The sequence below is a fragment of the Ciona robusta genome, chromosome 1, assembly GCF_009617815.1.
Source record: "Ciona robusta chromosome 1, ASM961781v2".
Lineage (NCBI taxonomy): Eukaryota > Metazoa > Chordata > Ascidiacea > Phlebobranchia > Cionidae > Ciona > Ciona robusta.
Genome location: NC_143235.1, coordinates 14,474,664 through 14,494,578, shown reverse-complemented (window position 1 = coordinate 14,494,578; position 19,915 = coordinate 14,474,664). Strand labels below are relative to the sequence as shown.

Sequence of the window (19,915 nt, the reverse complement as noted above, 5' to 3'; positions counted from 1 at the left end):
TCACAGAAGTATCGTGGCACTATCACGGCCCACTCTATTAATAGTGGGCTTGGGAAACACTTGGGAAAACAAAATATGGTGGGCTTGGGAAACACTATTAATAGTGGGCTTGGGAAATATGGGACATCTTTTTATTCTAGTTTCTCGTACCATTGATAGTAAACGAAGAATATTCAAAGAATCATAAAACCGCATCTTCATGACTTCTATAGACCGTTGTTAACTGTTTAAAACACGATCATGATATTTGGATAGTATGTGCTAAACGTGTCCCATCTTTCCTCACCCTACTATATAACTTTTAAATATTTTCTTGTTTACTACCAAATGAAACGAGAGAACAGAAAAAACGGTGTCCCAACTTACTTACTAATACCAGTGTAAAACATACTACTGTGTACGTTTGGCATACCACGTTTGTAGAGAAGCAGACGGGGTAGTCTTGCGCAGTCGTGTGTTTAATCACGTAGACAACCGCTGTTGAACAGCTTATAACCATACGGACTCCGGCTTAAGTGTTTCCGCAGCAGACTACAATAACGCTGTGTGAAAAGTTTAATCTCTTATGGCATATACGACAACACATACAAACTAATTACAGCACAACTTTTAGGCATAGCTAAGGCACTTATGAATCTCAAATGGCAACCATAAACTATTGCGTTCCAAAAGTTAGAAATAAGCGGCCAATTAAAAAATAACGACTATACCGTTGCAACAACATATAGTAGGGTGGGGAAAGATGGGACACCTTTAATACATAATATCCAATTAGCCTGATCGTGTTTTAAACAATTAACAACGGTCTGTGGAAGTCGTGGGGATACGGTTTTATAATTCATTGAATGTTCTTTGTTTACAACCAAATGGAAAGAGAAAACAACCAAATGGAAAGAGAAAACTAAACGAAAAGGTATCCCATCTTCCCCCACCCTACTATCTGTTTAGTTCGTTCTTTATATGATGGCATACATATCTCTGGTAGCTGCACCCTTTAGCTTGATTTGTTGTTTCAGGAATAACTCCAAATAATCACTGAGACAGTCGGCATCCTTCTTGCACAAATACTTCCACATCGCAATCTTCTTCTCCTGCTGCTGCATTGATTGATTTTCTTCCGAGGACTTCCCTTCTTCCTCATCTTCATGGACTTCCATATGTTTCTGTTTATCCAAACCATGAAACTTGGCCATCTCTAAAACTCGCTTCTGGTTTCCAGGGCTCATTTGGATTTCACTTTCCTGAGATACGAGATCATTCAGCAGCATCCTGTCTTCCTCGGACATATATCCTCCTTCTCCCTCTTCTCCGTCCTCTTCTTCTCCTTCCTCCTCTTCTCTTTGCTCTTGTTGTTGTGTCTGTCCTTTAAGCTCTTGCCGACTTCTCGCCTGTAAAATATTACACATTAATTTACAGCAAGTCCAGTGGCGTGCACTTATTATATAGTGCATATGCCTCTAAAGCAGAGGATACGAGACACAAGTCTTGATACTGCTACCATTTCGAGGTGTACTTGACATAAGGCACCATACAGCAATTACTTGCCAAAAAAACAATAATACATTCCGATTCATATTTAACAACATATGAACAGCGGTTTCAAGACTTTTGCTAAGTAAAAAAACAACATTCATTAAAAAGAGTTTTATTAAAATGTAACTGTTTTTCACAACTCCCCAAATAGAAGTCCCTGAATTAAATAAATGTAACTTGCTTTACCCTCGCAGGGTCGAAAACGACAGTCGTTATAACACGGGTGTTCTATTTCATTGTGTTATCACGTATGTAACTTAGTGGGTGATTATATTTTTTCAGATTTTCAATTAAACTGTAGATGCTTCCACATTTTATCAACAATACCATCTTACCTCCTCCTCATTGTCACCACCCCTGTCCAACATTCCACTGTTGTGGTCCAGCGATTGTTGAACAGCCTTGGTTTGCAAATAGCTGGCAACGGTAGAAACTTTCTGGTTTGCCGCATACATCTCTGGGTCGGTAACGATTTGCCTGGAAAATAAATTAATTTAATACGAGCGTTTAAAAATGAACTAAAACTTGTTTGGCAAACAAATGTTGCTGTATTTGATATAATTAAATAACATGTCTTTTTTTAGTGAAAGGATAGCTTAAATTATAGGAGGAGAATTGAATCAACAACACAACAGTGCCTACAATACGTTTGCTAAAACAACGTTAAAAAGCATGTCTGTTGTTTATATTTTGACAATTTGGGTTTTTTAGTTCAAACTCAAGTTTAGTTATGACATCACAGATCTCATTCTTACGCAATAGTTTCCTTTATTGACAGCATACTGTGTCTTGATTCCTCACTGAAAGTTTTTGAGACGGCTTCCCATTTTGTGAATGACATCTTCACAGCGAAGGTGTAGCGTGGCCCAGCGTGGTACGGCGCTGGAGGCCGCGCGGAGTGTGGGAAGTTGCCGGTAAAGATGACAGCACGCCCGTACATTGGTACAACCTCCGCAACATAGTCGTTGTCGGGAGAATCATAGTTATGTTCCATAAAAGCGGTCTCGCCTGTGTTATAAGTTGCTGCGGTTACATTGGGGTAATATTAGTAAAATTAGCTACTAGGTCAGTGGTTCTTAACCATGGAAGAATTCTCAATTCTGTTACTTCTGCTACCTGACATATTGTAAATAATCTTTTAACAGCTTTTCTGGTATACAAAATGTGAAATTTAAAAACGTTAACCGGGTAGAATGAGTTTAAGTAATGTTGGGTCAAGGAAATTGTTCTGGACAAGTAAACGGTCTTAAAAAGTTTAAAAACCACAGTTTTAAGCTTTAAAATTCCAAAACGTAAAAACCGCTGCTTCATTTTCAAGCATAAATATCTCACCATAATCGGCAGCAGTCCAGTTGGGGCTGAGATAAAGTAAGAAAGTCATTTCTTTTTCATCGGTGTGGCTTGTATCGAGATGAAAGCGAGTGTGGTCGGCACTTCTTATTAAATTACATGCAACATCATACGGGTACCATGTGTTGTTGCCTGTGTTGATTTAAATGTTAATTATGGATTAGGTTTAGTATTCTAATAGACTTAGTATCGATCACAGCCAATGACTACAGATTCATAGGGCTTATTATTATTTTACATGCTTATTCAGTTACAGTATTTTTCCGTGTTGCACATTAACAATTTACAATCACTTGGTGGCGCTAGCATTAAACCAAAACACTACAGTAGAAGGAGAAACTAATTTCATTTTTAAATTATGTTAGAGTTTTTTAAACATAATTTTAATTTTATTTAGAGCTATTTAAGTAGGATTCTGTGAGAGTTATTTAAACAGAGTTCGTTGTATTTCATAGAATGTTATATTGTTACCAGAATTGTCAAATTTGTACTAAACCAACTAAAAACAGGATGTGTCTAATTCATGTAAAGCCACATGGATAAAAATATCAAAAATCGCTCATAAAAAACATTTATGTATGTAATATAGATATATTATAAGAAAATCAAAAATCTGAAAAATCACTTATTAAAAATATTAATGTATATAACTGTTATAACATAACTGTTATAACTGTTATAACATACATGAAAGGAAAAAAATTTAAAAAAATGAAAAAACTCTGCATAACTTCTAAAAATTCTATACAAACAGTATCTCACTCACCAGACACATAAGTGGCAACCTGACTGATCACCGGCCAGAATCTGCTGTTTGCGAATTTGTTGACGTTGAAACCAGCAATCCATTGAACGTTATCACTTGACATATCAAGGTGATCGTCGTAATAATATTTCCCGTATTTGATAGAGTAAGTTCGTAACGCATCCAAGTCAGCTTGGGAGAACAAACCATCGAACACATAAACCTAAAACAAACACAGATGAAGTTTTTAAATATAGCAAGTTTAAGACAAAAATGTAGGACTTAAGATTGCTCCCATATGCTACCCCCCTGCTTTTTAATATTTGTTTTGACTTTAGAGATATCCTAATTCAGAAGCTTTTAAGTATAGTCATGTTTCAGCATTGGCATTTTTTTTTAATTTAAAGAAGGAGCGCTGTATTATAATGATTTTTCCTGCTGTTTCAGTATTATTGTACTTTGAATAAGGAATCATGCAAATTAGTAATGAAAACTGGGTTAAATCAGTTACATCCTGGCATCCTGCTACTTAGGCTGGAGCAACCACATAGGAAATAATTCATGCATTTAAACTTAATTCCCAGTTCAAACTGGTTTAAACTAGTTTTCAAACTTACAAACTCTCCAGCTTTGCTTGTTCTATGAAGAGTTAGGTGTTTATCCAAATCTAAAGTTGGAACAGATTCAACATTGTCTGAGCAAACAAATGGCTCCGTGTAGAAAGTCTGGAAGATTAAATAATTGTAAGTAACATGTGGATCCGCATGTTAACATAAGAGTTACATACGTGGTAACTTGTAAGTGGGCACAAAGTGTATAAAACAGAACACCCGTGATATAATGACTGTGGTTTTCCGGCCACACAAGGACAATGCAAGTTACATTAATATGTAGATTTGTGTGCATGTTATTTTCAGAGTTTAATGATTGCTTAATTTGCATAATTTTGATATATATTTCCTATGCTTCACTACTTATTGATGGATAAGGGTTATTGCACTAACACCCTGGTACCTCGTAACATATGTTTCTACTTCAGAAGCCACAATGTGTTGCAGACAAAGCTGGAGACTGTGTTGTAATGGGCAAAATTTGGCCTAATTCCCAGGTCCCAGACCAGAATCTTACCCTGGTTACCCATATAGAATATAATGTATATATATACAATACTGATGTAATGGACCAACTCTGGCCTAAATCCCAGGTTCTTAACAAGGACCTCACCCATATAGAATAGAAGCCACAATATTTAAAACTATATCAGTCAATGTTTGTGCATAAGTACCTTCATGTCTTCCAGCAGGTTATGGAACTTTGTTCTTCTATCATAAACCACAGATTGGCCCATCTCAAACCTGGAGAAAATAAGATACTGTCCTGCGAGCTCGGCGATGCCAGGAGGGCGAGTGATGTATTGGATCGCTGAGTCCCAAACGATGACTCGGCCAAATCGCGCGCTGACTGCGGCAAAAATATCGAGTTCTTCCAAATTATCTTCGTAAAACAACATCTCCCCGTAGCTGTTCTTGCGCCATAATGTATTGGTGTATGTGACAGTGGAGTAACCATTGACAACAGAGGTACAATTAGGTGGAGGCGTGTCGCTATGGACCAATGTCTGGTCACCACGCCGAACGATTCCAGAATAAATTTCCGTCATTTTGAAACCCCTAAAAATTCAAAAATGTTAAAAACACTTACAAACCAAATTTTACTGTAAAAAGTATATAGGTTCTTTGTTGGCTATATTCCCCTAATTTACTTTTATACAACAATAAAACTGGATTAAACCAGTAACATCCTGTATTAAATAATAACTTTTATTTGACTCTTCGATTATTGGAGCGAAGATTAAAAAAGGATATAGCAACAAAACAACAGTTGTAGGAATTATATAATTAAAACTTACTGGTCTATGGTTAAAGGTGGCTTCATTGACGTTACATTGGCAGACACAGTGTCCACCATCGCCTTGAGTATATGCCCTATCCTGGTTGCACTCATGAGTGTTGGATCCTGCCATGATTTCCATGGAACCCCATTTCCATTGTCGTACTTTGCATTTGGGTCTTTGATATGTTCGTCAAACTGTACAAACCTCCAATGGTCATCCATGCTAAAGTATTGCCTTGTAGCAGAAAGAAGGGAATATGGAATGACATTGTCAAAAACATAAACCTGAAAATAAGGAGATGGGGAACTGAAATCATATTTTCTTTTAAAAGTGAGTTATAAGAATAAAGTGAATATATATATGATTTTAAATAGGTATTTATTTTTACAGCTGTCAAATATTAATATGTACTTACGAATGTTTAAAGTCCCATTGAAAATATTGGTACAAAACATGTAAGATGTATTGGTTCTTAAACATTGCTTATTTTGCATCCTGTTTTTACTTCAAGGTGGCAAACATAAGACATTCAGTAAATAAATATCAATTTTATAAAGATCTTTTATATAGGTATTTATTTATATGTGGGTGTGGCAAATTAATATGTACTAACAAAGGTAAAAATGTTTATCAAGAGTAGAGTCTTTAAATATTTCTCTATATATAACTATATAACATTGCTCACTTTTCGACCCGTTTTTGAAGTATATTCAGCTTGTAAATGTGATGTTATGAACTCTGGTTCTGTCAGTTTGTTTGAGTAATAATGAACATTCACATCATTTCGTGATTCAACATTTAAAATATTTAAACCACAAACCAACAAACAACACACAGTCTTAACCAACATTTTAATTGGTTAATTTCTGCAGAATAAAATATTGTTCAAAAATTGATTGGATTTTAGGCTTGATAAGAAACACAAAACACAAAAACAGTAAGAAACACAAAACACAAATGTAGTTTTTCTTATGTGAAACTGACGCTAAAGGTATAATTACATTAGTTTCAACAAATTCCACAGAAAGACAATACTTGTAAAAATTTATTAGATTTTAGGCTTAAATAAGAAACAACAAAACAGTATAAAAAACTGTAGTTTTATATTGAAACTGACGCCAAAGGTATAATTACATTAGTTTAAAAAAACTACAATTTACAGAACCGTATTTTATAGGTATATCGTATACTTTCATTTTTTCTGTATTCTAATTTATTTTCGATGTGTTATACTTAAAACTAATAACAAAGCATACATTATACTTTCTACTGTTAAAAAATCAATGCTTTTCTTACTTTAACTACAAGACACCTAAATTTATATACTGTACCCAGAGACTTCCAGTTACTGATTAACTAGTAACTGTCCCAGACTATAGAGATTAATTCGTTTTTTACAGTTTAACTAATCTACACTGCACGGACTTTGCTGCGCGACCACATGGTGATAAAAGGAAGCTCTGTATGGCAAGAAGGAAGTCAGGATAATTAAGTTTCCTGGACTGAAGAAGCATTCCTTCTGCGTGCGTGATGGCTAGAGCTTTTATTGGAGTTTTATTTACATGGGCTTTTTTTACTGAGTGATAAATGCTTAGCGTCACGTACGCGGTGTAGATAGTTTCGATCAATCTATTTGGTTTCGACGAAAAAATGCGCTAAATTGGGCAATATTTTCTTAGTACATGCTTCAGAATGGACCAGTATCATGTTACTTGGCACAAAAATAAACTAGAAAATACTCACTTTTATAAGTTGTTGTTGTCGCGTATGCAAAACACACGTGTTCGATGAAAAATTCAATACAATATTTTTTTTGTTTTGACATTGGGAAAATCCCCTTAAAAAACGATTACAACCGACGTCGATTTTAATTATGTAACGTAAACACATGCACATTTTGTGTATTAAATTAGCGATTTTATTTATGGTGTTTACACGTAAGAAAATGTGCAACCTATTTACGTACAAATTTGTATAAACACCGAGCTATATCGTATTATAGCAGAAAGCAGACCATGGGTGGCATTTTCGACCACCGACTAAACTAGTCGGCGCCGAAATCGGCCGATTAGATTTCCACCGACCAACTTCTGTATTAAGCAATGCATAAAAATTGACTTTTTATTAGTAGGCCGACTAAAAAAAACGCGGTAACCAATAGTAACCGCGACCGACTAACTTTGGTCGGTAGTTTCTACTTTTTAGTACGGTACTTACATACGTAAGTCGTATACCATTAGAATAAAGGCATATTAATGCATTGTCATGGTACTACACTAACTATTCAGTCGCACGAGCACGAGAGGACAAAATCCAGTCGCCTAGAATAAGATCGATCATTTTTTTCCGGTAAGTTCATAAGTGTATATTGGGAAACTGTAAGCAATATTTTAACGCTGTATTGTTTTCAATTTTGTTGTAAATTTGCATTAAGTTGTGTGCAACGTACGTAGAAACTGGTTAAATGTATTAAAAACGAACGTTTTATACAGAAAAACGTCTTTGAATTACGTAATTGCTCGTCAGGTGACATAACAATTACAGAAGAGAAAATTATTTTAATTGCACCTTGTTACGTTGCGATTACCGCCTGGTAAACTACGATCATAGGATTATCATTCAGACGTTTTTTGATTCATTTCGGGCGTGTTTTCTGTCTAGAATTTAGTGCTTGAATATTTGTTACATTAACGTTTGGCGTTTTTATTTGTTTAGTGGCAAGCCAAGGCAATAAAGCTGTTTGTTTTTGCAGTTCAGAACCCATTAACTTATTGCCCACAAAATTTATTTTGGACCACAAGACTAATATTAGTGTAATATTTATATATATATATTTTTTAAAACTACAGTTCTAAACTACAGTTTTCATCAAAATTTAAAAATTATATATATATATATATTATATATATATATCATTTTTAATCTTGCATTTTTATTTGGGAGTAAATATTTTTTTATATTCTAATACTACTACAATTGTAAACTACAGTTTTAAATTAATCTAAAATTTTGTACATATATATGCTGCATGTTTTGTTTACTTTCTAATCTTGTATTTTTATACTTTTTTAATCTTGCGTTTTAATTTAGGAGTTAAAAATGGACCTAAAGGGTCGAATTCTTGTTTATTCAATATCTGGCTGTCCGCACTGCAAAGCTGCCAAAGAAAAATTAGATTCGTTAAACTTGCCGTATAATGATGTCAATTTGGATAACCACCCGGAGCAAAGGTGACTGTAGTGTAAAATTTGAGTGTATCTGTCACATCTTTTTATCTAAAATGTTATTTAATTTTGTGTTTCATTCATAAGTGAGTTTTAACAACTGGTGTTTTACTGTTACTGCTCGTCTTTTGCCTTTTATAAACTTTCCTGTTCTTCGTTATCGTGACCGAGGGACAAATTAAATTTCATTCATTCAACTAAGTTATTTGATGCTTAAGTAAAATTAACATAAATTATATTCTATATGAGTGAGGACCTTATGGTCCTAGGATTTGGGTCAGATTTGACCCATTACCCCAACACCCAGAACATTGATAGTCATTATAACATGGGTGTTCTGTTGTAAACACCACGTGTCCAGTTATAAGTTATTTTATTAATGTATGTAACTTTGCGTGATTGTTTTTTAATATGGGTAACAATTTAAACGACTCATGCTCAAGGACAAATAAATTGTAACAGTGACGAGCCTTGACGAGCCTTGAACCCATAGCATTTGGGTTTTAGACAACCAGGCTAACCGTTGTGCTACGGCACCGAACATAAGAAAACTAATGTTTAATTTGACTGTTAACGACAATAAATGTAAAAGAGATGGAAAAATTAGTAATCTATTTGTCTGTTATCTTCAAATGGTATGGTAAAGTAAATTGTTTCTAATCAAAATTCCATTAGACTGAGAACGCGAATCTCCAATTCAAATCCTATTGGAGTATTTGTATGTAAATATTTTTCAATGAATACTCTGTTGCATTCAGGCATTATGTAATACCTGAATCACCTAACTTTTTATTTAAAAAAATCTTGAATGTTTTTACCGTTGAAGCAATTTTAAGTAATATAGTACAGTGGGGGAAGATGGGACACATTTTCATCCTATTTTCTTGTTCCATTTGGTAGCAAACAAAAGACCATTCGAAGAATTATAAAACCACATCCTTACGACTTTCATAGACCGTTGTTAATTGTTTAAAACACGATCAGGATATTTGGATATTATGGGCTAAATGTGTCCTATCTTACCCCACAGCACTATATTTTATAATATCTCACTAATATAATTTCAAACAGAGACATCATGATGAAACTTACGGACCAACGTTCTGTGCCGCAAATATTTTTCAACGAACATCACATTGGTGGGAATGACAAGTTTCAAGAATTAGTGAGAATTTTATTAAATAGCCTATATTTTGGCATACATAACATATTTTTTATTTGTTTGAAATTTTTAGAATATCTCATTAATTCAAAATAACCAAGAAAGGGAATTGGTTCTTATTTTAAGTGTTAATTGATCACAACAGTACATTTTAGTTTAACTGATAAAAATATTCATATGAATGGATGTAACTTGCTTTATCCTCGCGTGGCCGGAAAACGACAGTCGTTATCACACGGGTTTAACACCTCGTGCCAGCTTACGAGTTACCATGTATGTTACTTTGTGGATGAAATATATCTTTATTCACGGTCTTAATTATGAATAAATAGTTTTATATTGTGGTCACTGTAAATACGACTTCTTGTGTTTTGTAGGTTATAATAGGCAATAATTGGCATTAATTATCTTGTATTGCTTATCCCACACAGAGTAAAGATAGGTTGAATGAGTTGATAGAGCTGGTTAAACATAATGAACCACCTCCAGATTCCCCACAACCTGTTATGGAATCAAACACACATGATGTTCCAGGTATCATCTCAATATTTGGTCAAATCTTGTTTTTTTTGTGTCAAAAATAAAGAGCACAATTTGGTAAAAAAATAAAAAGTTTTTAGAGATAAAAAACAAAACTTTTTAATGTTATTTAAATTGATTATTTTTATCAAAATTTTGTTAACAGTCCTTAATCAGAATATTTTTGGTTGGAATGTAGTTCTTACCGTAATACGTAATTTACTTCAAATAAACGTAATTTACTTCAAATAAATTTTGAAACAGGTGAGGTGAGACCTTGACTAGTAGCTTATCAACTAATGGAATTTAATGACTGTATATTTTAAAGGGTCCAAGAACCACGTTCTAAAACAAACAAAAATTATTGACAGCATTCTTTCTAAATCATGACCTGAAAATTTAATTTGAAAATGATTGCCCAATTTTAAAACTGTTACTCCAAAAATGGTAAATACTTCTATTTTACCCCGGGCAATATTCTGTTTTTCTGTAATATAATGTTTCTATGACTTAGCATACCGTATGTGAAACAAAACCCCAAGTGCAGATTTAGAAGGAAAATATTCATATTTAATAAAATACTTGAAATGGATATTGAATTCGGCGAACCGTTATGTAAAAAGTTATGCAGTGACAGTTTAGGTAATAAAGTGTTGCACAATAAATTTCTATTTTAACAGTGTTGAGCAATGTTTTTGAATTTCTATTTTAGCAGTGTTGAACAATGGTTTTGTATTTCTATTTTAGCAGTGTTGTGCAATGAATCTTGATGATTGTGTTTCTATTATTGCAGTGGTGCGCAATTTTTTTATAATAGTATGTATTTCCATTTTAGCAGTGTTGCGCAATGATTTTTATTGATGATGTGTTTAATTTTACAGTGTTGCCACCTGAGGAAGATGAAATGTCGGCTTTAGTTCAAGATTTCAGCGAACAAACTGAAATTATTTACGACCATCGGTAAATAATAATTAAATAAAGCTGTCTTCAATATTTTGTCTTCTTTTATATGAAAATGCCAAAAATTAGGTCCGATTTTAATAGCTTAAATAATTGTAATTTGTTAAAAAAATGTTTAAGCAAAAGTGTAATTTGTTAAAATCATTAATTCCATTTTTACTGGGTTTGCAAAAAGTTTAATAGTGGCATATTGTAGTAGGCAGTATTCCTAAGTAAGTATACATGGGGTATACCAATAAGTCCAATATTACCTTATTATTCCATGATATAATTTTAATTTTCAGTCGTTTCTTAACAAACGAGACAAAGTCATTTACGGGGGAAGATTTGATCACCTTTATCACAATTAAAAAGAAGACAGGTATGAATTAAACGGGTGATTCATATATTTATCTAATGTAGGCGTTGCATCAATTAATTTCCACGGATTGAATGATTAATGTTGGATGATTTATCTATGCTTTAAATATTCTTTTCCTAAATTCAAATTTGAATATAATTATGTAGATTCCATATGGTTGTGGTCCTTGTTGTTAAACATGCGATTTAGGGCAGAGTTGGCCCATAACCTCAACATTGTATTTGCACGTTCTATTATGTACGAGTGAGGTCCTTGTGATTTAAACCAGATTATTCTCATTACCCCAACACTCTGGCCACCTATAAATAAACACAGTAAATTTTGCAGAGTCATGCTACTCACTGTAAGAGTGATGCATAATAAACAATCATATTTAAACCTTACATAAATATATACATTTAATAATATTTAAACCACATACTGTATTACAAGAAGAATGTAAAACATTCACCACCAGATAGAGATTCCGCTAAAGAAATTGGCCAAGAACTGATCAACAAGAAGTTTATGGCAGCGGTAAAAAAGGTTCAAAACATGAAAGATGATTCAACTCTATATCGCTTGCTCCAACATTGGCCTTCAAATGCATTGAATGCTGGCTTAACATCCTACAAGGCATTGACTTCTGGTATGAATCTTGAGTTTTTACTAAATAATTTTTATCCAAAAAATGAAATTTTAATTGAAACTCAAAATGTAAGCGTTTTAACTAAATAATGAAATGTGATCCAGTTAAATCCTTTAATTTAAAATTTGTTTATCTGATTGATTTTTCGTTCAAGAACTTTTCTACCCTATTACAGACAATAGCAGTGGCGCAGCCAGGGGGGTTTAGGGTGTCGCGACCCCTCCCCCCTTTTAACCCCCCAAAAAATTACTTAAAAAAAAATTTTTTTTTAATATTTCTGAAAACTTTTTGATTAAAACCCCTCCTTATTTTTTTCTGGCTGCGCCACTCGACAATAGTATAATGATGATGTAATAAAACACGTTAAAGAACGGTTTTCTGATACAAGAAGTTAAACTTGACAAAGTCTCGCAGCATAGAAGATAAAATATTGTTTAACATAATATATTACTTTTGCTATAAATATCTATTTTTAAAAGCGTTAAAACAGGTGTAATATTTTTCGCAGCGTCAGAACTGTCTTTGTTGATAAGGAAAACAATATTACATCTCTATGGTGACTTTCTTTCCAAGGACGGCAAACATGTAGATTACACGGGTATCAGTGAAAGCGTGAAGTTTAAAGATTACGTTGAACAAGTTGCTCAACTGCAAAGGGCACAGGTGTGATGGGAACTAACTGTGGTTCCGGTTTACATTATGCCTAACTATTCTTATACACCAGACACACATAATGTATTTCTATTCACCTCATGCTCACTGTCGAGTTATAACATGGGTGTCTTCTTATACACCAGACACACATGGTGTATCCATACACCTCATGCTCACTGTCGAGTTATAACATGGGTGTCTTCTTATACACCAGACACACATGATGTATTCATACACCTCATGCTCACTGTTAAGTTATAACATTGGTGTCTTCTTATACACCAGACACACATGGTGTATTCATACACCTCATGCCCACTGTCGAGTTATAATAACATAGGTGTCTTCTTATACACCAGACACACATAATGAATTCCTATACCTCATGCTCACTTTCGAGCTATAACATTGGTGTCTTTGTACACCAGACACACATGGTGTATTCATACACCTCATGCTCACTTTCGAGCTATAACATTGGTGTCTTTGTACACCAGACACACATGGTGTGTTCATACACCTCATGCTCACTGTCGAGTTATAATAACATGGGTGTCTTCTTATACACCAGACACACATGGTGTATTTATACACCTCATGCTCACTGTTCATTTATAACATGAGTGTCTTCTTATACACCAGACACACATATGGTGTGTTTACAAAAATCCGCTCAAAATCACACACAAAGTTATATTTGTGGTTACTTGTAAGCTGACACGGGGTGTATGAAACGAAAATCGTGTTATATAAAGACTGTTTTTGCCCCGCCATGGATAAAAGTAACATTGATTCATCCACACAGATAGATGACATGCCAAGACAAGAGAGCTTGGCTTTCTTCATCAACATATACAACGCACTTGTTATTCATGCGAATATCAAACTTGGCTTCCCAGAAACTACTTGGCAAAGATACAAGGTTGGTTCTTGTTTATTAGTTCATTAGGGAAATAGGCCAATCCTGACTTAAACTCAAGACCAATGGCGTGCCTCGCTGCAGGACCTCACCCACATAGAATAAAATGGAAATAGACCATTGCAAAACTGTTAAAGTATATTATATAGTAGTGTGGGGGAAGACGGGACACCTTTAGCACACAATATACAAATATCCTGATCGTGTTTTTAATAATTAACAACGGTCTATGGAAGTCGTGAGGATATAGTTTTATGATATTTTAAAGGTTCTTTGTTTACTACTAAACTGGACGAGAAAATAGAGTTAAAAGGTGTCCCATCTTCCCCCACCCTAATGTATATATGAACTACAATAATAGAGGAAAACTTAGAATATAATAACCTCCTTTCAATTGTACTGATAAATGAGTGTGGCTTTGGTATATGACATTCTATGTATCATTGAATACCATCAGACTTGGTTCAATAAAAACATGATCGGTAATGTTCTGTTTGGAAATGGGCACTAAAACAACAAGAAAATGTATCCTGCCTATTTTAGAAGATATAAATTATCAGCACACAGTGTGACATGGTATGGCATAAAACACTAATATAGATGCTTGCACAATTGAATTCGAAAACTTTGTTAAACTTTGTAATATACGGTTTTGAAACAGAATATTTTATTCTGCCAACATTATTAACATTAATAAAGACTGCTTGTTTAGAAGATTACTTATCAACATACATGGTTTGGCAATGAGACCAATAATCAATATAGATGCTTGCTTTACAAAATTGAGTAGGGAAACTTTTGTTAAATTCTAATGAGTCTAATCTACTGTTTTGAAAATTAACACTAAGACTAAAACAACAGAAAATTGCATTTTGCCTGGTTTTGCTATTTTAGAAGATGGTGATAAATTATATACACATGGTTTGGCATTGAAAACATCAATATAGATGCCTACTTTACACAAATGAGGGAACATCTTATACAAGCACAAGGTCCATTATTAACCCTGCATTAAAATTTAATGAATTTAAATTGGGTTTGGTTAGCCAACTGTACAAACAATTTATTCTCGAGCCCTATTATTAAAACATGGCAGCTTTATGAAATGGGTTTATGACGAAATGAAGTTTGCTTGTCACTTATAATGAAGAAATGCTTTATTTTTATATTTAACATTTAAAAAATAAAAAGATGTAGCTTTATAAAAGTAGGTTTAATATGACTAAATGGCATTTGTAAATAAACTAAAAAAAACTAAATAGCATGGCAGCTTTATGAAATGGGTTTATGACGAAATGTAGTTTTACTTTTGGCTTATAATGGAGAAATGGTTTTTAATTTCACATTTAAAATATTTTTAGTTTTTTAACGACGCAAGTTACATCATTGGTGGACATAAATTTAATTTGCAAGAAATTGAGAATGGAGTTTTGAGAGCAAATAGAAAGGTGATACTAAATATGTTTATAACTTGATGTAGAGTTTTATTCTTTACATTTGTTGGTGTAACCCATTTCGTTTGACATATTTAAATAAAACACAAGTACAATTTACCCTTTTACGCGGTTTAAACAGATGTACTTTTGCTGCCAATCCTCCAACTCTGTGGGTTTTTTTTCTGTTTTTTTGCCGTGTATGCTAACAATTTGGACAACCCATATGTTCATTTGAATAAATGAATGAATATCTTGCCCAAGGACACATTTGCCCACAATGGTAGCAGCGTCGAGCCTTGAACCCATTACCTATTGGTTACAGGCAGGTGCGCTAACCACTTTGCCACGGCGCCAGACATTTCCCTTGAGATGTACCAATATATAGTGTGTCTAACTTATTTAACTTCACCAGGGTGTTGGTATGATGGTGAAACCATTCTCGAAATCTGATCCACGACTTCAGTATATCCTCCAACCAAATGAACCTCTCATACACTTTGCATTGGTTTGTGGAGCCAAGAGTTGTCCACCTATTAAAACTTATTCTCCAGATGTGAGTAGGAATAAATTAATGTAACTTATGTATTCTCCTGTGTCTGGAAAACAAGTCTTTGTTAACACGGATGTTCTGTTTTATGCACCTCGTGCCGCTTACAAGTTACCACATATGTAGCTATTTATCCTCGCATGGCAAGGCACTGCCAGTCATTATATCCTAAGTGTTCTGTTTCATACACCTCGTGCTCTTTTACAATTTTTCATGTATGTAACTTATTTATCCCCGCATGGCGGGGCAACCAGCCGTTGTAACACGGGTGTTCTGTTTTATACACCTCAAGCTCTTTTACAAGTTTTCACGTATGTAACTTATTTATCCTCACGTGGCGGGCAACCAGTTGTTGTAACACGGGTGTTCTGTTTGATACACCTTGTGCCCTATTATGATGTACCACCTATGTAAACTTGTGTGGGTGTTTTTTATTATTTTTTTGGATTCTTTTTTTGCGCCTCCAGATAAATAACTTACATTCAATCATAAGTATCATTTACCAATACACAGAATATAGAAAATCAGTTGAAATTGGCAGCAGCTTCCTTCCTTGAGGGTGAAGATGGTTGTAGAGTGGACAAGAAACAAGGTCTCATTGGTTTAAGTCTTATATTCAAGTGGTATAAAGAAGATTTTGGCAACACACCCCATGAGGTAAATGGAATGAATAATTTTATCAAATTTATTTATCCTTGCATTGGTGGGCAACTACAGTTGTTATACCATGGGCGTTCTGTTTCACACGCACCTTGGCCCGCTTACAAGTTACCACATACGTAGCTATTTATCCTCACGTGGCAAGGCACTGGCAGTTATAACACAAGTGTTCTGTTTCATACACGTCATGCCCGCTTACAAGTTATCATGTATGTAACATCTGGGTGTTTTTTTCCTGTATGGCTGACATTTAAACAACTCATTAGTGACCACTGGGTTACAGCAATTGAGAGTTATTGCATAAAAACACAAAGCAATGATAAATAATCACCGTACTTTTAATGCTTAGTTGCCTAAATAATAAGAGCTGGTATTTTAAAAAAAAATTGTTGTGTTTCAACAAGGTTTTATAGTTACTAAGACACCACATATGGCGTGAAATAAGAAACAGTTGCCCTGACAAAGGAGAATGAATAGCATTCATAATAACCATTGTACTTCTATTGTGAAGTATAGAGCCCGCTTTTGACAAAGTAGACATCAAATAATTCTATTTAAATAGGAGACTGACGATGCTATTTAGGCGGAATATATATTTCTTATTATATACAATTGGTTGGACTTGATTTTTGTCTGGTACGTATTTAGTAGCACCAGATCTTAGACGGCAAATGTTAATATTATTTTTCCACTTTGTTCTGGTGCTTCCCCCATGTTTTGTGTTTTTCTCTTAAATAACCATAAATCAAGAATGTTTTTCTTAAATAACCATAAATTAAGAATGCACAAGGTGTATAAAAGAGAACACCCTTGTTATAACGACTGTCATTTTCCGGCCATGCTAGAATAAAGCAAGTAATATCATTTATGTGTATTCGTTACATCATATACGCAAGAAAGTAACATAATTTACATATATTTGTTACATCATATACGCAAGAAAGTAACATAATTTACATATATTTGTTACATCATATACGCAATAATAAACATGTACTTCAGGTCTTACTATGGGTAAAAGAACACATGCCAAATGGATTAAAGAAACAGGATTTATCACTTCTATTGGACAAGAATGCATATAAACTAGTTTACCTACATTATGACTGGGGTTCAAACAAGAAATAAAACTTTTTTTCTTACAATATATAATATTAAGTGCAGGTACCAAGCAAAAACTGGTCATAATTTTGCAGGTTTAGTTTTTCTTTATAATTCTGTTGTTTAGTGTGAAGCTGTAGCGTAACTTCCCCAAACACATTACACTCAGTTGTCACTTTAAAACATAGTTTATCTTGAAATAATTTCAAACTCGGGATATTTTCTGTGTCAATTTTTGCAACGAATTTTTCCACATTCAACACAGAAATAACATATTGCATCATAAGATGGCACGCCTCCGTCCCAAAGCCGAGCTTTTGATATTTGGTCTCTGCAACCATCACTGATATTTCCGCATCCTGTTCGTGCATATAGACATTAATATCGCCCACCATGGCTCCAACATCATCTTGTTCGCTTAAAGTTTCTTGGGTTGGTTTTTGAATTCGCGATTTACAGAATTCTCTGGAATATATAACGCTTGTTATTTTATTATATTTCACTGTCAAGCTCGCATTTTTAGGTTTGTTGCTTGTTGCAACTGGGAGATATTGCAATGTATATTTGCTTTTATTAATACAAATTATAATCTTTGCTATTTTCATGCAGTTTTTTAGATAATTTCTGCCAAAAAATAGATAATTTCTGCCCAAACTGATGTGCAAGTGTGGGTTGAATTATAATATATTCAGCATGTCAGCTTTTAGTTCATTATTTTATTGGTGTTTCTGCTTTGTGAGATGAGAAAGCAAGGGAACTTTTAATGCATCGTTTTTTATAACATACTGGTTGCAAAGTGGACTTCACAGTGTTATGTAAGCAGAATTTGCAGGTATGAAGTTGTGTGAGTTCCATTTTCAAATGGTGTTAAGTTTACGGATTGTTAGTGACATGTAATTTGTACAGATTGATGTACTTAAGACTGGGCATTTGAAATATTTTAATGTTAAGAGAATTTTCTGTTTCCAGTGAGCAGAATATGGTATTCAACAAAATTATTTTTAGGAAAAATTAAACCGGCATATATCCAAAATTGATTAAGCCAGAAATGCTTTTTGGAGACCAGAACTATGGACAAACTTTTATGACAATCTTAACTTCAATGTCTTACAACTAACGATTTAAATAATTCGTACTGGCTGATGTTAACCATAAATTAAATAAATGCTATATCATGTTATTCATGTATGTTACTTTGTGGGTGATTACTTTTATTTATGCATGGCTGACAATTTGTACAACCCATTAGTGACCACTGGGTCGGAGCAATTGCCAATAAGTGTCTTGCCTAGGGATACATAGGCCCACAATGATAGCATTGACGAGCCTTGAACCTATAACCTTCTTGTTAAAGGCTAGCGTGCTAAAAACTGGGTGCTGGTGAAGAGTCTTCCCCCCACCTTATTTCCTAACCCCTATAACCACTAGCCCCCTAACCGTTAACACCTAACCCCCTAACCGTTAACACCTAACCCCCTAACCTAGGGGTTAGTGGTTAGCAAATAAGGTGGAAGGGGATTCTTCACTAGCACCAAAAACTGTGACACAGTGCCAGTGAAAAAATCTGTTTTATGTTAACCAGAGTCACATCAATTGTAATGTGTTTAAACTATATGCGTACAATATGTCATTACCTCCATTTTGAAAGACACAGAATAATAAACGTTAGTTTGTTTTCATCTTTAGACCACGATTCTTGCATTTCGTATTCCTCATCTAAAGTCAAAGGTTCAGAAGCAGTTAATTGTTGCAATGTAGGCGACTTCATCCATTCGTGATATTTCAATACATGGTGCTTCTTATAAGGTACCAATACAACTTCGTCGCCCACTAACGCAACATTTTCGTTGACTTTCATATTTTATTCTTCAATTACGTGAAGCATATTTTTTGTAACTCCTCGTAGCATGGAAATGCCCGTAGGTGATACAAGACAAAGTCAAAATATGATTTGTCCCCATTCGCCCATACTAAAATTTTAACCAGTTCAACTGTTATATTTTACTTATTATGCAGTTTAGACCTAAAACGAACGCGAACATAATCAACATATACTATTGTTAAATGCGCAACAGTCTATGAGAGTCGTAAAGATACGGTTTTATAATTCTTTGAATGTTCTTTGTTAACTAACAAATGGGACGAAAAATTATAATGAAAAGGTGTCTCGTCTTCCCCCGCCCTACTATATTACCATAAATTAATATAGGCAATTATGTTGT

The 19,915-nt window shown here is 34.1% G+C and overlaps 3 protein-coding genes across 4 annotated transcripts; 1 reads left to right on the top strand and 2 right to left on the bottom strand.

Annotated features, from left to right (window-relative positions):
• Positions 1 to 537: 537 nt before the first annotated feature.
• LOC149743596 (uncharacterized) lies at positions 538 to 6,409 on the bottom strand. The gene is made up of 9 exons (XM_089887082.1): positions 6,208 to 6,409; positions 5,538 to 5,806; positions 4,914 to 5,298; positions 4,246 to 4,353; positions 3,650 to 3,851; positions 2,866 to 3,015; positions 2,289 to 2,541; positions 1,869 to 2,010; positions 538 to 1,388 (listed from the first exon to the last, which is right to left on the bottom strand). Exons 1-9 carry the CDS (start codon positions 6,370 to 6,372, stop codon positions 957 to 959), a joined length of 2,106 nt encoding a protein of 701 aa, XP_089743208.1. The 5' UTR covers positions 6,373 to 6,409; the 3' UTR covers positions 538 to 956.
• A 1,136-nt stretch (positions 6,410 to 7,545) lies between these two features.
• Positions 7,546 to 18,291, top strand: LOC149743595 (uncharacterized). Of its 2 annotated transcripts, XM_089887090.1 has the most exons (13): positions 7,550 to 7,871; positions 8,613 to 8,752; positions 9,818 to 9,911; positions 10,340 to 10,442; positions 11,309 to 11,387; positions 11,672 to 11,748; positions 12,206 to 12,376; positions 12,885 to 13,039; positions 13,836 to 13,952; positions 15,311 to 15,397; positions 15,798 to 15,938; positions 16,446 to 16,589; positions 17,595 to 18,291. In XM_089887090.1, exons 2-13 carry the CDS (start codon positions 8,622 to 8,624, stop codon positions 17,718 to 17,720), a joined length of 1,425 nt encoding a protein of 474 aa, XP_089743216.1. In that variant the 5' UTR covers positions 7,550 to 7,871; positions 8,613 to 8,621; the 3' UTR covers positions 17,721 to 18,291. The 2 variants fall into 2 exon arrangements, with proteins under 2 accessions (XP_089743224.1, XP_089743216.1); XM_089887098.1 differs by lacking the exon at positions 15,311 to 15,397 and having other exon boundaries at positions 7,546 to 7,871.
• On the bottom strand, positions 17,421 to 19,738 carry LOC149743594 (N-acetyltransferase 9-like protein). Its single transcript, XM_089887119.1, has 2 exons — positions 19,328 to 19,738; positions 17,421 to 18,158 (listed from the first exon to the last, which is right to left on the bottom strand). The coding sequence occupies exons 1-2, from the start codon at positions 19,549 to 19,551 to the stop codon at positions 17,747 to 17,749; spliced, it is 636 nt and encodes a 211-aa protein (XP_089743245.1). The 5' UTR covers positions 19,552 to 19,738; the 3' UTR covers positions 17,421 to 17,746.
• Positions 19,739 to 19,915: the final 177 nt, after the last annotated feature.

Coding starts and splice junctions, on each gene's coding strand:
- LOC149743595 (XM_089887090.1), top strand. CDS start 8,622: ATGGACCTAAAGGGTCGAATTCTTGTTTATTCAATATCTGGCTGTCCG. Junction 11,388..11,671: donor GAAATTATTTACGACCATCG/GTAAATAATAAT, acceptor TTTAATTTTCAG/TCGTTTCTTAACAAACGAGA. Junction 13,040..13,835: donor CTCAACTGCAAAGGGCACAG/GTGTGATGGGAA, acceptor TCATCCACACAG/ATAGATGACATGCCAAGACA.
- LOC149743594 (XM_089887119.1), bottom strand. CDS start 19,551: ATGAAAGTCAACGAAAATGTTGCGTTAGTGGGCGACGAAGTTGTATTG. Junction 18,159..19,327: donor CTGTGTCTTTCAAAATGGAG/GTAATGACATAT, acceptor TATATATTCCAG/AGAATTCTGTAAATCGCGAA.
- LOC149743596 (XM_089887082.1), bottom strand. CDS start 6,372: ATGTTGGTTAAGACTGTGTGTTGTTTGTTGGTTTGTGGTTTAAATATT. Junction 5,299..5,537: donor CCACCTTTAACCATAGACCA/GTAAGTTTTAAT, acceptor TTGAATTTTTAG/GGGTTTCAAAATGACGGAAA. Junction 2,542..2,865: donor CTGGACTGCTGCCGATTATG/GTGAGATATTTA, acceptor CTTATAACACAG/GCGAGACCGCTTTTATGGAA.